This window comes from Carettochelys insculpta, chromosome 16 (genome assembly GCF_033958435.1).
Source record: "Carettochelys insculpta isolate YL-2023 chromosome 16, ASM3395843v1, whole genome shotgun sequence".
Lineage (NCBI taxonomy): Eukaryota > Metazoa > Chordata > Testudines > Carettochelyidae > Carettochelys > Carettochelys insculpta.
The window spans coordinates 14,523,630-14,539,188 of record NC_134152.1 but is presented as its reverse complement, the minus strand read 5'-3'; the positions used below and the strand labels follow the sequence as shown (position 1 = coordinate 14,539,188).

General features: G+C 41.1%; 1 protein-coding gene across 5 annotated transcripts in view; it reads right to left on the bottom strand.

Moving 5' to 3' along the window:
* CLEC16A (C-type lectin domain containing 16A) overlaps positions 1 to 15,559 on the bottom strand; it is a 247,372-nt gene that overhangs the window by 110,977 nt on the left and 120,836 nt on the right. For all 5 annotated transcript variants that reach the window (XM_075010592.1, XM_075010588.1, XM_075010590.1 and 2 more), the window contains exons 15-18: positions 13,508 to 13,552; positions 10,779 to 10,829; positions 8,199 to 8,327; positions 3,489 to 3,609 (exon numbers count right to left, since the gene is read on the bottom strand). In XM_075010592.1, the coding sequence (XP_074866693.1) occupies positions 3,489 to 3,609; positions 8,199 to 8,327; positions 10,779 to 10,829; positions 13,508 to 13,552 (346 nt within the window). The remainder of the gene's footprint in view (positions 1 to 3,488; positions 3,610 to 8,198; positions 8,328 to 10,778; positions 10,830 to 13,507; positions 13,553 to 15,559) is intronic.

The window sequence follows — 15,559 nt, the reverse complement described above, 5'->3', positions numbered from 1 at the left end:
CTCAGCAGCTGCAGCAGGGAGTGCAGACCTCCATTTGCTCTGTAACTGCTGTTATGAGCTTTGCTGCGGCCTCTGTCTGCTGTGCGAGTTGTTGCTGCTGTTGGAGGTCAGCATTCTCTCGTTAAACTCCGCTTGACTGACGCCTCTCAGCTGTACTCTGACACCACTGAGCAGAGTCCTTTGCCAACTAGGTGCGCTCCGCCTCTGTCTTTTCCATATGCTGCAGGATAAGATCTTGTTTGCGTTTCTTTCATCTACGGTTCTTCTCTGGTACACTGGGCACCGGCTCTGGAAAATGAAGGTCAAGATTAAGATACAATTCACATAATGTGCTCCGATTTGCAACGAATGGGTCTCTGTGTCTACTATCAGTGAAACTTTACTTTTGAAAGACACTTGTGTTATTAAGGAAGGGATAGTAAGTGTGCATTTCACAACATATCACTTATCCAGCACATTGCTTTGTGGAGATGGTAAGTTATAAGCTGTCTACTTTTTGGGGAAAGGGAAAGTCTGCAAAGCAGTGGAAGCCACCAGGTGTCCTGGGCCAAGTGAAAAATGGATGGCTATGTGGGGGGACGGGAATGGTTCAATGTACAATAAACGTAATGTAAAGAAAAAAATAAATAATCCAAAGAAAGGCTGGATGTAAAGGGACATGGGAGGGGAAAAACACAGCAGAGGACTCCCGCGTGGGGCAAAGGGGATTCCTGAAAACTGAAAAGAAATGCTGCTTGGAAAGGGACATGGCAGGGGAAACACCCAGCAGAGGACGACAACTGTGTGGTGCTGGGAAGTCCTGAAATATTAACAGAAACGCTGGAAAAGAAATGCTGGGGGAAAGAGACATGGGAGGGGACAAGCCCAGCAGAGCCCAGCAGCCACAGGGCATGAGGGAGTCCTGAAAAATTAAAAGAAATGCTGTTTGGAAAGGGACGTGGGGGGAGAAGCCAAGCATGGCCTGTAAACCACATTGGGAGATGGGGAATGGAGCACCCGCTGGCTGCTGCATGCAAACATAAAGGGGCAGGAAGCATGTTTAAAAAAAAATGTGAATTCCCATGCTTCTGCTGGTTGCCAAAGAAGACATCACCCTCCTAAAACTAACAGATATAGAAAAAGAACAGCTACTCCTGCTGTGTGACCAAAAACCTGGAAAATTTGATCAAATGCTGTGTGGAGCCACGACACCAGATCGTTTTATGGTTGCCTGGTGTGGCAAGGTGTGCTACCATGGAAGCTGCAACAAGTCAGGACTTCCCAAGAACCTCATGAAAAAAATACAAGAGTGCCTGGATTATGCCTTCAAGGAGATCTCCAAAATGGAGAAGCGCTCCATCCCAAGAAACATTAACCAGCTGTTCTGAGGGGCACAGAATCATAGCTAGCAAATCCGTACCCATACAAAACCCTATAGTTATACCCACCCCCAACCCCCTTCAAGCATGCAGAATAAATACTCACCCAAACTGCTTGCTCCAGGGGGATCAGGAACTAGCGTGGCAGGGCTCACCATGGAGAGGAACACCATGAAGGGAACTGGTTCCAGGTCTATGGTGAAGAGCTCTGGGCGGTCTGGCACAACTTCCTCTGTCCCCTGTTCATTGCCCCTTTCCTTCTCTCTGTTGCCCTCTTTCTCCAGGCCACCCAGCTCCTCTGGGCTCCCCCCAGAATCCATGCCAGGGCCTCCACAAGTATCATAATTCAGACCGGGCTCCATGGTGGGGTCGTTCCTCATAAGCATGTGCAGCTCTTGATAATAGCAGCAGGTCTGCGGTGCCACCCCAACCACTGGTTGGCTTCCCAGACTTTTTGATAGGCCTGCCAGAGTTCTTTCTCCTTCACCTGGCATTGCATTGAGTCCCAGGAGCAACCTGGGGCGGTCATCTCATGTGACATCCGCTGATAGATTGCTGCCTCTCTCTCAGGCACCCGAAGTCTCTTTGCCACCGACTGGTCTCCCCAAATGGCAATAAGATCAAGAATTTCCTGGTGGGTCCAAGCTGGGGCTCTCTTGTGAGCCTGAGAAGTGCTAGGTAGATCACTACCCTGGCATGCTCATGATTGCAGTAGAGGGCAACCAATAATTGCTGCCTATGCAGTCCGATGGCTACCAATGTGCTGTGACTTGATGAGCAAAGGAATTTTTTCATAATGGGCGCCCTTTATATTTGCATGGTGAGGCTGCTGAATTCCAATTCAAATTCAATACAAACCTCGCAGGCTTACTTTGACCTCCTTCCTGCACACCTGAGAGCAGCATGCAATGAAGCGGCCATACTTGGAGGGTCATTGCGTAGCTTTGTGGGATACATACAGGACACTTCTAGAGGCTAATAAATTTGAAGTAAGGACATGGCGCTTCCACACTAGCCTTGATTCAAGATTTTACATTCAAATTTGACACTATGCCTGTCCTGTAATATTGATTTTTTGTAATCCGTATTATGGCACAATAAATTGAGATAACTGTATTAACTGTGAAGACTGTCATGTTTTAATATCGAGCTAATGTCTTGAAATTTGATTTTATCTCATAGTGTAGACGCAGCCTTAGTCAGAGAGTAAGTTTACTGCAGTTAGTGCTTATGCAACTTCAGGCTGTTTGTTTTATACAGAAACCTTATTTACCAAAATGCACAGTTGATTAAAACTCAGTGTACAGTGATCCTTCCCATTATCATACTGAACAAGTTACATAATGATTCATTAAGGTTTAGTTCACAAATTACTGAAAGAACAAACTTTAGTATTTTAGATCTCTCAGTCTTCTGCTTCTTCACTAGAGTCTGGAAGTCTCACTCTAATGATATCACAGGTGGAAACTCTCAACTTCCTACACAGGCATCATCTAAGGCTGAGAGATTATACCATGTGCAGGTCACATTGACCTGAAGTTGTGAATTATAAATCCCCTCAGAATAGATCAATGAGCTGTTAAATTGGCGACGTCACGTACTACCAACTTTAAATGCTATTAGAGAGATATAAGGAGGAAAGAGGGACGCCGATAAAGTGGTTCCAGAAACATAGTGCAGATATAGTTGGATTTACTCTCTGTTCTTCTAAATTCTCTTTGTGCATGTTTTGGAAGGGCATAATTGGAAAACAAAGCAAAACAAGGAAATAAGATCATGATGCATCCTCTCAGGCCCTGTTAGATAAGACAGTGTTTCTACTAGGAAAAACTATTCAGTTGTTGAAGTACCCATAAGTCTAGAGACGTAGAAAACACAGGAAAAATAAATGAAGCATGACCCTTAATTTCATATTTTAATTCCCTTTTTATCTATCATTGGTGGGATATGTTCCCAAAATTAAAAAACTTGTACCAGAAGCTAAATTTAGTACCAAGACATCAATCGTTATGCAGCTACATGAAGAGAAAAATCTACGGTTTTTTTTTTTTTGGTCATCTCCTCAAAGGAATTAGGCAACTTACCATTATAGGCAATCGATAATTGGGGGCTAGAGAGAAAGCTACTTACTCAAGTCAAGAACATCATCTGTTTTTATTAGATCCTCCTCCCTTGTCAATGGCAGCTGAGTTTCTGGCTCATCTTGCAAATGAAGTGACAGTGAGCGGAGCATGAAGAAAACTCTGATTGCCTAAAGAAATTAAAAACACATTTAAATCATTCTGCATTAGCCTAAAGATAACTTCTCTCTCAGCACAATGAAATAAGTGCTCAAAGGAGTATACAAAAATGCTTCTATGTTTAAGACCACTGGGTACATTGTAGCACAGTATGACGACTGTTTAAGTCGAGAAAATGTGCTACCATACCAGCTTGTCACCAAAACTAAACCAAGGCAGAACCCACACACAGTGGTTTTTCCATCATGTGAAATCAGCAAAGGACATAAATGGAACATGTACCTCTACAATCTAAGATAATAAGGCAGGTGATAGCTGTTGTTTAAAAGGCATGGACTAATCTGAACTATTCTTTCTGTTTAGGAGAAAAGACTTTTTATTTTAAAAACAGGACTAGAAGCTTATAGCTAGTAGCCCTATGAGCGCTTACTTGGAAAGCACAAAACCTCTAGAGTGCTTTTTGTCAGGATTATTATTATGATGGTACCACCACCAACCACCAGAGAGACAGGAATGAAAGGAAGGGAAGTCAGCAAACACCACACCTAAGTATCATGCCAGACAGTAACTTGACACTTTCCAAGGGAACTGAAGCAAAGCAAGGTTTCAGGTGACATCAATGATTATTAGGTGTAGTGTCATTATTCCATAAAACAAAAATCTAAGCTCCAAAGTAACTGGAATGAGGTGGTCAGAGCAGGAGTTGTAAAGCTAACTAGCTTGAATATTGTCACGGGCCTCAGACAGAAAAGCAGAGTCAATATCTATACATATGCAAGAAACAGTAACTTAGCATCAATCATATTCAAATGCTTGCCTGCTTAATGTGTTTGTTATGATGACAAGGTAGGATCAACACAGATACAACAATATTGCATGTATTTATGACAAGGCAGTTACAATGACCTGGCTTATTTTTTGTTATTTTGTTGTATTGTTCCAGAAAGCCTTCATGACATTTTGGAGAGGGACTTTTAAAGTTTTTTTTTTTGTTTTTTTTTGTTTTTTTTTTTTGAAGTTTATGGTTTCATGTTTGAATGTCTGTTAGGCAATTTTATTAGTTTTCCAATTAATGTTTTATTAGAAAGGGCTTCCACTGTTTTTACCCCCTCCAAAAACTGAAAGCTTAAAAAGAAATCAAGTGCTCAAACTGGTAGTGAGAGTCAGCTTTTGTTAAACAGCTGCACAAAGTGAGATTTCCAGGAACATACACATGAAAAGCCAACTGGGAGCTCATATTTCTCTATCTTTTCTGCAGCCACCATTTAGTATATAAAAATAAACAGACCAGAGCTGTAGTGAAAAGAAAAAGCCATCCATAAAGTGTGGCTTGTTCAAGTTCTGAACACCCTTCCCCACTATGGCTTAGTTTATGGAATCTGACAGTGCTCAAAGGGTGCTATCATTAAGTGCTTACAAGGGGAATCTATTTTAACTCTTAGACAGCACAGACAAGTGAGGCAAGAGACTCACCAGGACCCTGGGCAAGAGATGGGTGGGGAAGTGGTGGCTCTGTGCTCCCTGAAGGGGTGGGCTCTCAGGCTGGGCAGACTACCTGCTGCCTCCTCTCTATCTGTCCCCACACCCTGTGCCATCGAAACTGCACTACACGGAGTTCCAGCCGTCCATTGCAATAGCAATGGCTGGGAGTCCCAGGTCCCTCTGAATTGCTGGGCCCTGGGGCAATTGCTCTCTTTGCCCACTCCATCAGCAGGCCTGAGCACAGAACACACTTTTACTAGAATTAGCCTAATGCAAAGGTGGCCAACCCGTGGCTCTCAAACCGCATGTGGCTCTTTGACCTTTTAAATGTGGTTCCTCAGAGCCGCAAGCAGAGAGCTCCACCTGCCTGATCCATGCACGTGCCCCACCGCTAGGGGGGAGAAGTGTATGGAAACAGCAGCTGGGAGTGCCTGGCTGTAGGAGCAGGAGAGGGCACTGAGCCACATACAGTTGTTTTATATATCTATATATCGATATATAAAATATTAATATATAATACATGGCTCTTCGTACTCTGTCCACCGCTATTTTGGCTCTTTGTCTCCAACTGGTTGGCCACCTAATGGAAAAAATCTGAAGAATGCACTCTGAACACATGCAGTGAATGGTGAGGGTTTTAGTGTTTTGCGTTGTGGGTTTTTGCTGGCGCAACACATGGCATTTTTATTGCTGGATATAAAAAAGAGCCTTTTTCTGGTGCTCGTCAAATGAGGGGAAGAAACTAATAATGGACCTAAAGACAAAGATTAACAAAGACAAGATGCTTGATTTTTGCTTCAGAGGAATTTCAGAGGACACAGAGTACACTAACGAATTTTAAAAATACATCAGGCGCTACTGATGATTCAGATTTCCCTGTCACGCACTGACTAAATGCCACATAGCAGAGGTAAAAAAATTGGCCCAAAATATGGTAACTACCTATGAGTTTCTTCATAAACACAAATGCACAGACGGTCTCCCTCCATCTCCACCCCCCATCCCTGCCTGTTGGGAGAATGACAGCACACAGAGCTGCTTCCCCCAAGCTTTTCTCCACCACTCTTGTAGAAGTAGGGAAGGTGGGGCAGTGCCTGGGAGCAGCTGGGGATGCGAAACCATGTGCCCCAGGAGACAGGCACCATGCAAGCAACTCAACATCTTCCCTTGGATCCCCCCAACATTCCCCCAATCTCACCAAAATCTTTAATCCAGCACACCCTGTTTCCTAGGGTTGCTGCATATAAGAGATTAATTTCCTAACATACAATTAGGCTTTTTGATGGCTATTATATATTTAGTTGAAGTTTTCAGAGAAGTAGCCATGAGAATTCCAAGACTGTTTTAGAGTGGTAACAGCTAGTTTAGAAAACATGTATGTAAAACTGGGATTATTTTTTCATATACATTACTTTGTACCCATCAATGTTAAATGTCATCTGCCATTTTGTTTGCCAGTCATCCAGTGTTGTGAGGTGGTTCTACCCCTTTGCAATCAGTTTTGGACTTAACTATGTTGAATAATTTTTTATCATCTATGAACTTTACTATTTTGCTTTCCTGGATAATTAATCAAAATGCTGAACAGCACAGATCCCAAGACAGATCCTTTGGAGACCCCCTTGCTTACCCTCTCCATTTTGAAAACTGACCATTTAGCCCTTAACTTTATTTTCTATCTTTCCAATCTACCTTTCTTCTTATCTCATGGCTACTTCCCTTCCTTAAGAACCTTTAGTGACAGACCTTGTCAAAGGTTTTCTGAAAATTTGAGTTATATTGACTGGATCACTCTTAGCCACATGGTTGTTGACTCTGTCAAAGAGCAGATTGGTGAAGCAGGACTTCCCTTCACAAAAGCTGTTTTGAGTCTATCCCAACAAATCACATTTACCTGTGTCTGATAATACTGTTCTTTACTACATTTCCTACTGATTTGCCTGTTGCTGAAGTTAGGCTCACAAGTCTACAAATTCCAGGATCCCTTTTAGAGCCCTGTTAAAAAGTCAGCATTATATTGCTACCTTCCAGTCATATTGTGTAAATCTGATTTCTTCAAATGCTCCTATCATTGACCAGAAAGCACATTAATGGAAGTGGACTTTGATGGCAAGAAAGCAACCTTAAACTTTTACTAAAACATAAAGCTATTTCCTTTGGAGTACCAAAGTTTTCCTTAACATTTTTGAAACAAGGCCAAAAGCCACTGGATGCAGTTCTGGCACTTCAGACTTCTCCTACAACAAGCTCAGTCCTCCTCCTTACCATCTTGCATCTTAGACAGCACAATTTCCATGGTCACCACTCAATGTTAAAATCTCCTGTTACAAATACTGAGATTTATTTAGTGTTCTCTTAGGCTGTGTCTAGATTGCCAAGAGCGGTTGGCAAAAGATATGCAGATTGTGCAACACACTTGCGTATCTTTTGCTGACAGTTCCATCATGAGAGGATTTTCCAACATTTGGCCCATCCACATGGGGCCAAATATCAGAAAACCCCCCTGTCAAGACATCCCTTCTTGCTCATACAACCAAGATGTAAAGGAATGCCCGCAGAACGCTCTTGATGGCAAATCTCTTCCAAGAGATCTGCAGTCTGGACGTGCACTCTGTCGACAAAACTTCTGTTAACAGAAGCCTGCTGTTTAGACATCGCTTCAGTCTAGAGATGGTCTTCCTGCCATAGTAGTTCAGCCTCCTTCTCTTTCATCATCCCTTCCTTGCCTCCATTCTCACCATTTGTCACATCTCAAACTGGTCATCAACAATTATCAGAGGGGTAGTCCTATTAGTCTGAATCCGAAAAACGAGAAATCCTGTGGTACCTTATATACCAACAGATATATTGGAGCATAAGCTTTTGTGGGCAAATTGTGTGCTTTGTTATGTAAAATATGGTTGCATTACTCTCTCCCTACTCACATCTGATGCTGTTCTGTTTCACCCAATGATCACATTTTGCCAAATTAAGAGTAATTTCCAGAATACTGGCCAAAAATATTTTGATGCTCCATGTTGATATAGCATTTTTCCTATGGAAGGTAAAGGCAGCTGTCAATTTTGGAAAGACTTAAGAGTCAATTCACCCAAGGATTGAAGAAAATAGGCTCACTCACTCTTCGCGTTCTTTCCACATCTCCACATGGCAGTCTTTTCACAAAATCAATACCAGTTAGTGGTGTCCCCGTAGGAGGCAGCAGAATGGATGCATCCATCATCAAGTACTCTACATTCATGGGTTTAATCTATGAAAATAATTCCACATACAACTTACTTTACAGCATAAAATTTTGCAAATTCACATTCCTGTGCAATTCACACTTCTAACAAACCTCTAAAGCAGCATGCACGATATCTTCAGGACTCACGATAATTTAAATTCTACAGATATGCTCAGTCAATGTCAATATTTGCTCAAAGTAAAGTCTGATTTTTCTCTCCTCAGTGTACCCAGAAAGGGAAGTGTGTTACAGTGCATATAAAATAAGTGTTAATGCAAATTTATAAAATTTTAAATCTGAAATTTGTCTCCAAAGTGCATGTTTTTCAGAAGATATCACAAAGGATGGGGGAAAGCAGACTGTGAATGGCTGATAATTGAAGGTGACTCTTATGATGATGACATGCCTCCAGATGCTGCAAAATAAAATGGAGATGAACCAGAAAAGGCTCAAATCACTGTAATCTCAAACTGATGCCTGCCACAAACAAAGGCTGTGAATGCAGATCTTCATGGCTTGCTAATAGGAAAACGCCTAGACTTCTATCTGCATTATATATCTTTTATTAGAAATTTCTAAGGTATCCAAAATGTTGCACAACTCAGGTTTAAAGCTGTTTTGGTGAATACGAAATTTGGTGGATATACAAGATTAAGACAGCAGAAAAGGCAACATTAGATGTTTAAATTAACGATAATATTATTGTGAAATTAACAGCTCTGGGACAAGGTGAACCCGCTACTTTAAAAGATAAAATCACATTCAGGAATACAATTGATCAGGTTTCTTACTGATGAAGATAAACTGAGTTAAAAAATTAAGCTAAAATTTCTAAGTGCAGTTCTAGCTGAAAAGTAAAAATACTGCAATGACATAATATGAATCAGATCTGCTGATGTTGATGAAATACAGATGTTTACCCCTTGGACCTGAAGAAACAGCACTGAGTGAACTGGTTTCTACCACTCCTTCTGTTTCAACAGAATTATTCACTATGACCAAATCACACACCCAGATGCACCCTTATTAATTGCAAGAGCTGCAAAGATATCCCTGAACGCCACATTTTGCCTGGCTCTATTACAATGATTAAAACAAAAAAAGTAGTTCCAGTAGCACTTTAAAGACTAACAAAATAAGCTATTAGGTGATGAGCTTTTGTGGGACACAGCCACTACTTCACAACACGCAAGCTCATCTCCTAATAAATTATTTAGTTAGTCTTTAAAGTGCTACTGGACTGCTTTTTGGTTTTGATAGTATGTAGACTAGCACAGCTATCTCTCTGTTACTGTTACAATGACTATGCTCAAAAGAGAGAGTACAGCTTGACTCCTAGGCCCAATTTTCTCATCTGCTTGGGTAAATCAAACAATTCTAGTGAAGCTAATAGATTTAAATCAGTTTAATGTTGGTGTAGGATGGGAGAAGAATCTGATCCTTACATCTCAGAATGCATTTGTAGAACTGCCAGAGAACAACTTTGATTTCGCAACACAAGAGCTCAGTGCCCAACTAGACAGACAATGCACATAGAACCATCCACTGTTAATTTTTCAGGCATGTTTCAGATTAAATCTACTGAACATTTAAAAAACAGTCCTCCCAATTTGAAAAGATTTTTTGTAATATATAAACTGTAGCTTGTACATTTTAATAAAGAGTTAAATTGTCAATTGTGCCTCCTTCAATTATCTGTTAGGAAAAAATGTGTGTGACACTAAGGCTGTGGCCACACTTAGCTAAAATTTTGAAGTGGCCATGCTAATGGCCAAATTGGAGGATACTAATGAGGCACTGAAATGAATATTCAGCACCTCATTAGCATGCTGCTGGCCGTGGCACTTTGAAAGTGCTGCTTTTGATCATGCACAGCTCAGCTACATGAGGGTCCTTTCCAAAAGGACGCCACAGACTTTGAAATCCCCTTATTCCTATCCGCTTCAGATTGTTCTCTGGCCAGCATTATAATTATAGTAATGTCAACTGCCACTAGTATCATTACTGATAAAAACAGTTTTAACTAAAACAGTCTAAACTCAATTGTCAAGGTAGAGGTCACACAGTGTTAGATTGCTGGAGGTGCCATCTTTCAAATACTGACAATAAGCAGAAGATTCTGGGTTTTACATTGTAAGATTCCACTCCCATTTCATAAGAGAAGCAGTGTTTACCCAAACTGGAATGTAGCATGCAAATCAGAGTGATTTTCTCCTACTCACCTAAGAGATTAGTGTTTCAGAATGCTCTTAAACAGATACCACTCTTCTGAGGGGATTAAGTGATCTCTATTGTTTTTATAGAAATTTTGAGTATGTGGAATTTTTACTTAAAAGGATCTATACAAATGGAGACATACTCCACTGAGCAAAACCACTTGCAATTTTATTATGCCAGTACGATGAATAAAATTGTGTGTTTTGTGAAGTTTTGTATTGACATTTCTATTTTAACCTCCATCTTCTAACCACTTACTATCATACTCCTGTATTCATCTTCAAACATATCCAGAAAAATCTCTTCTCCCTTAAAAAGAATCCAAAATATTACTTTTCCATGTGTAAATATGTACATTATGGATCCATGCTCATGGTTGAGAAGTCATCTGTTTTTCATTACACACACATTTTCATTAGTCACCAATACACTAAAGTAAAAAGAAATCCTGTGTTATTGTTCAGCTCTCAACATTCTTTTGTGAATTTACCAAAAAGTTTGTTCATTAAATTGCTTCAGGATATTAGTTTATTAGTTTAGCATTAGTTTATTACTACGTGTGCAGGAGTCTGGGACCGAATATTTCAACTTCTCTCATGGCTTATTTACAATGCACTGGAAAAAAGTGAAATGCTGTACATGTGCCACTTAAATAGTCCAAAAAAGAAAAACTGATAGAGTTTCTGATGCACTCCAATGAGGTATATGTTTCAGGTTCTGTTCCATGGAACAAATCAAGTATGCACAAGTCTTATCAATATGTAGCAGAACCAAGTAATGAACTACAGTTATGCACCCTGACAACCTTTGCCTTCACTCTACATGTCCAAGACAAAACAATTACTACGCTGTTCTGTAACACTGTTTTTCCTTCAAGATGAGGTGCACCTGTTCATTCCACTTCAGGTGTGTACACATCCAGTGCACCAGAACTGAAGATTTTTTTTCTTAGCAGTACTTATCATGATGGCACATGCACCGTTTGCATGCTTGTGCTACCACCTAAGCGATGTAAAAGGTGGAGCCACATCAACACCCACTCAGATCCTTCTTAGCAGTAGAAAGAGGATGGATTGTGGAAAGGACATGTGCAATATATCTCAAAGAACAACAATTACAGAACAGGTTAGCAATAGTTTTTATTTCTTAGAATGAATGACCATGTTAGTTCCACTTCAGATAACTTACAAGCATTTCAGATTGGGATTTTGGAATCTACCAGAAAAAACTGAAGAAATGCTGAGCCAAATTAGACAATGGTTCACAAACATTTTGGCCTGTGTTCCACGCTGCTCAATGCAAACCTTTCCATGGACCACCAGCCACCCACCAATGACAAAATGCAAAATGTGAGAAACAAAAACCCCACAACAAAAATCCTCCACAATCCTTAGTCACTTAACTCCCCTCATGCTCCAGCCCTCCATATGGGGAGGGGTTCCTGTACATATATTTTAGGAATGTGTGTCTTCATAAATAGAAAGAGTAAGAATACCAAATTTGGTATGCAGCTGCTTCTTATCATAATTCAAAGCAAAGTCGGGGCTTGATTGTGCAGGCTAATCAGATTTGTGTGGAATGCACCTGTTTCATATCAAACAGAAAAGGAGGGGTTTGAGAGCAAGAACAGTTATACTCATGATTGAACACAGCGGGGCAGCAAGAGCCTCAGTGATCACTTGCAGACTGGCAGCACATAGCCTGAGGCCCTGGACTTCCCTGGGGAACAGCTGTTGGCAGGTCCCATAGCCTCAGGGAACACTGGTAGGTGGCCCCCCTTTTCCCTTGCACTGGCCCTGGGAGAATCCAGCAGCCACATTCATAGCAGTCTCTTCCCAAGGAAGAAGCCAACCGGAGGGGGTGGGATGGCGGGCGGCGTGCATAACCCTGCCCCCTGAGAGAGAATCCAGAGGACAGGGTGCGTGACCCCTTGACCAAGGCAATGCCAGATAAGTCTTCTGGTATAACTATATAGAAAAATACAGAATAAACACTGACAGTGGGAAAACACTAGAGTAAATAAATCAATATGCTCTGGCAACAGAAGGAACTGAATACAGTCAGGGACAGTTCTGTGCTTATACAATCACAAGCATGCACATACTAAAGATACATGTGTCATCCCAATAGGCACCACTAAAGAAAAAATATCTCCAGCGCTGATGGACTGCATGCACTCATGCCTGAAACTGAATGGACATCTGCAGTTACACAGAATAAGCAATTTGCAGTACTTGATAAATGGAAATAGCTAGTGAGATGTATTTTATGCTGCCTTGAAAGCAACTGGGACAAGGAGGCTGAAGTAATCTCTTTATTGGATCAACTTGTCCATCTAAATTCCTAGAGTCACAAGGTGCGATGTCACTGAATACAATGGCCGTGTCTACACGTGCCCCAAACTTCGAAATGGCCATGCAAATGGCCATTTCGAAGTTTACTAATGAAGCGCTGAAATGCATATTCAGTGCTTCATTAGCATGCGGGCGGCAGCCGCGCTTCGAAATTGACGCTCCTTGCTGCCGCGCGGCGCGTCCAGACGGGGCTCCTTTTCGAAAGGATGCCGCCTACTTCGAAGTCCCCTTATTCCCATGAGCTCATTGGAATAAGGGGACTTCGAAGTAGGCGGCGTCCTTTCGAAAAGGAGCCCCGTCTGGACGCGCCGCGTGGCGGCAAGAAGCGTCAATTTCGAAGCGCGGCTGCCGCCCGCATGCTAATGGAGCACTGAATATGCATTTCAGCGCTTCATTAGTAAACTTCGAAATGGCCATTTGCATGGCCATTTCGAAGTTTGGGGCACGTGTAGACGTAGCCAATATGAGCAACTTTCAGACATGCAAAGTTGTAATCTAAACTCCTGAAATTTCTGGTATTAAACTCCACATTTTTCTTCAAATATTGAGTAATTTTTTTCTAATACATGCGCACAATGTTGTCTTCCGGTTGGAAAAGGAAATACTTATTTCATCTGTCTTTTTACAAAGTACCTTATAGAAGCGCCGCAGAAGATGTACACTCTCTTCTCTTGCACCCTAGAAAGAAGAAATACATCAGTGATGATCTGATTAATACCTAAAATAAAGGTTTCTTCCTTGTAACTAGACTTGGCATATTAACACTCATGGGATGTGCCAGCCAGGTGCACTGAGACAGTGGAACCTTAGTTAGCATTGTCACCTGGACCACTCTTGTGCCCTCCCTTCATCAATCCCAAATGTTCTTGGTGGTTGGCTTATAAAAGAAGTTGTATCTAATGAAGCAGGCCTTTGCCCATGAAAGCTTATGCTTCAAAATATCTGTTAGTCTAAAGCTTACGCTCCAAAATACCTGTTAGTCTATAAAGGTGCCACAAGACTTCTTGTTGTTCTTGAAGCTACAGACTAACACAGCTACCCCTCTGATAAAAGAAGTTGTGCTGCTCCATCCACTTCACTCCCTTCCCACTGACTTCTCAGTTCTAGTTCTCAAAACTCAAGCAAGAGGGAAAGGTGGGTAGGGCATGTAAATATGGGGAGTCCATCCTGACTAACAGTTACAACCACCACTTATTTCTCTGAGTGGCCTCTGCACCTGAAACTCAGAAACAGAAGGGAACCAATTAATATGCAATTCCAACTACTGAATGGGGAAACTTGGAGGGAAGATGTATGACTGTTTTGTGCTCATGGAAAGACTGTAAATGGTGGTTCTGCTATAAGTACATGTAACTTGCTCACTCACCTGGCAGACAGAATTGCCACTGGGGATGTTATTTTGATAAATCAAAAACAACACACTAGTTTTTCCAATTATTCAAATAGCTGTTTCATTGAATATGTGACAAACAGTTTTGTGCGCCCTCCTGTGGCTGAGTGAACTAGTTTTGATAACAGGATAAATATTAAGTCTCTTTAAACATTTCTGAATTATTTCAAGAGAAAGCGCATTCATCATCGAAAGAATAGAAGGCTAATATGGCAGATAAGTTTGAGAATTTGAGCTAATGCTAAGTACTCAAGTATACATTGAGTTAAAGCTATCCAAGGGGATGTGTATCTGCTGACATTGTGAAGCTTTTCAGTTTTCAAATGTAACAGTTGAGTAAATTCTTTCCTGAAGTTCACTAAGACATTGTAAACATTAGCAGAACAAAACAGTTTGAACTCCATTAAAACAAAAGCTCGTGATATAAAGAGTGCTTTGATCTAGATGACAGATGTTATCTTGTTTGATCAGTAAATACAGAACAGGCAGCATATAGCAGGTCCCTACAAAGAGATACACTAAATCTGGAGACCATTGTTCTCTGAGCCAAGCAGATGTATATCAGATTAGCTTGACCTGGCCTTGATTTACTTTCCTTACGATAATTGCATAAGAAAAGTCACATGGGAGTCCTGGCCCTCATCATATAAAAAAAATCAAAAATCAAAGGACTGTCTTTGTCCACTTATGAACAAAACCTTTGATATTTCACTTTTTGCATGTAAAGATTTCTTCCATCTCTCATGTTTTCAGTGTCCACTTGTGAGTATCTGAGATTCTTCATAGTTGGCCTGGCAGGTTGCTGCTCTCTCCTAACAGATGCAGCATTCCCATAAAACTGTAACCTATCAGCAAAGTTCAGCAGAATAGGTACCTCCCTGTTTGTTGATATAAGCAGTGTGATACTGTTCATAACCACCTCCAGGCCTCTGTTCTGGAGAGGAGATAAAGTTTTTAATGCCTTACAATTTTTTCTGGGTTCCAGAAGATTTATATGCAGTTTAGTCTCTGAGTTCTAGTGCTCCCAGAACTGAGAACCAAAAGCAGCGAAGTTCCCATCCATTGCTGGACACATCAGAGGTAACTGTTGTAAATGGAGCAAGAGGGCTGAATGGTAGCCCCTGAAGACACTGCAAGCTTCATTATAGCACTTTATTTGGAATTATTTATTTTCATTACATGCTTTCTATACTCTGTGACTGGTTGACAGCCGCACTGTAAGGCTCTCATTTTGAGAATGGGTTTTTGAATATTTTGAAGCTAAAATCCCACCAATTTCAGGTAGAACATTACCT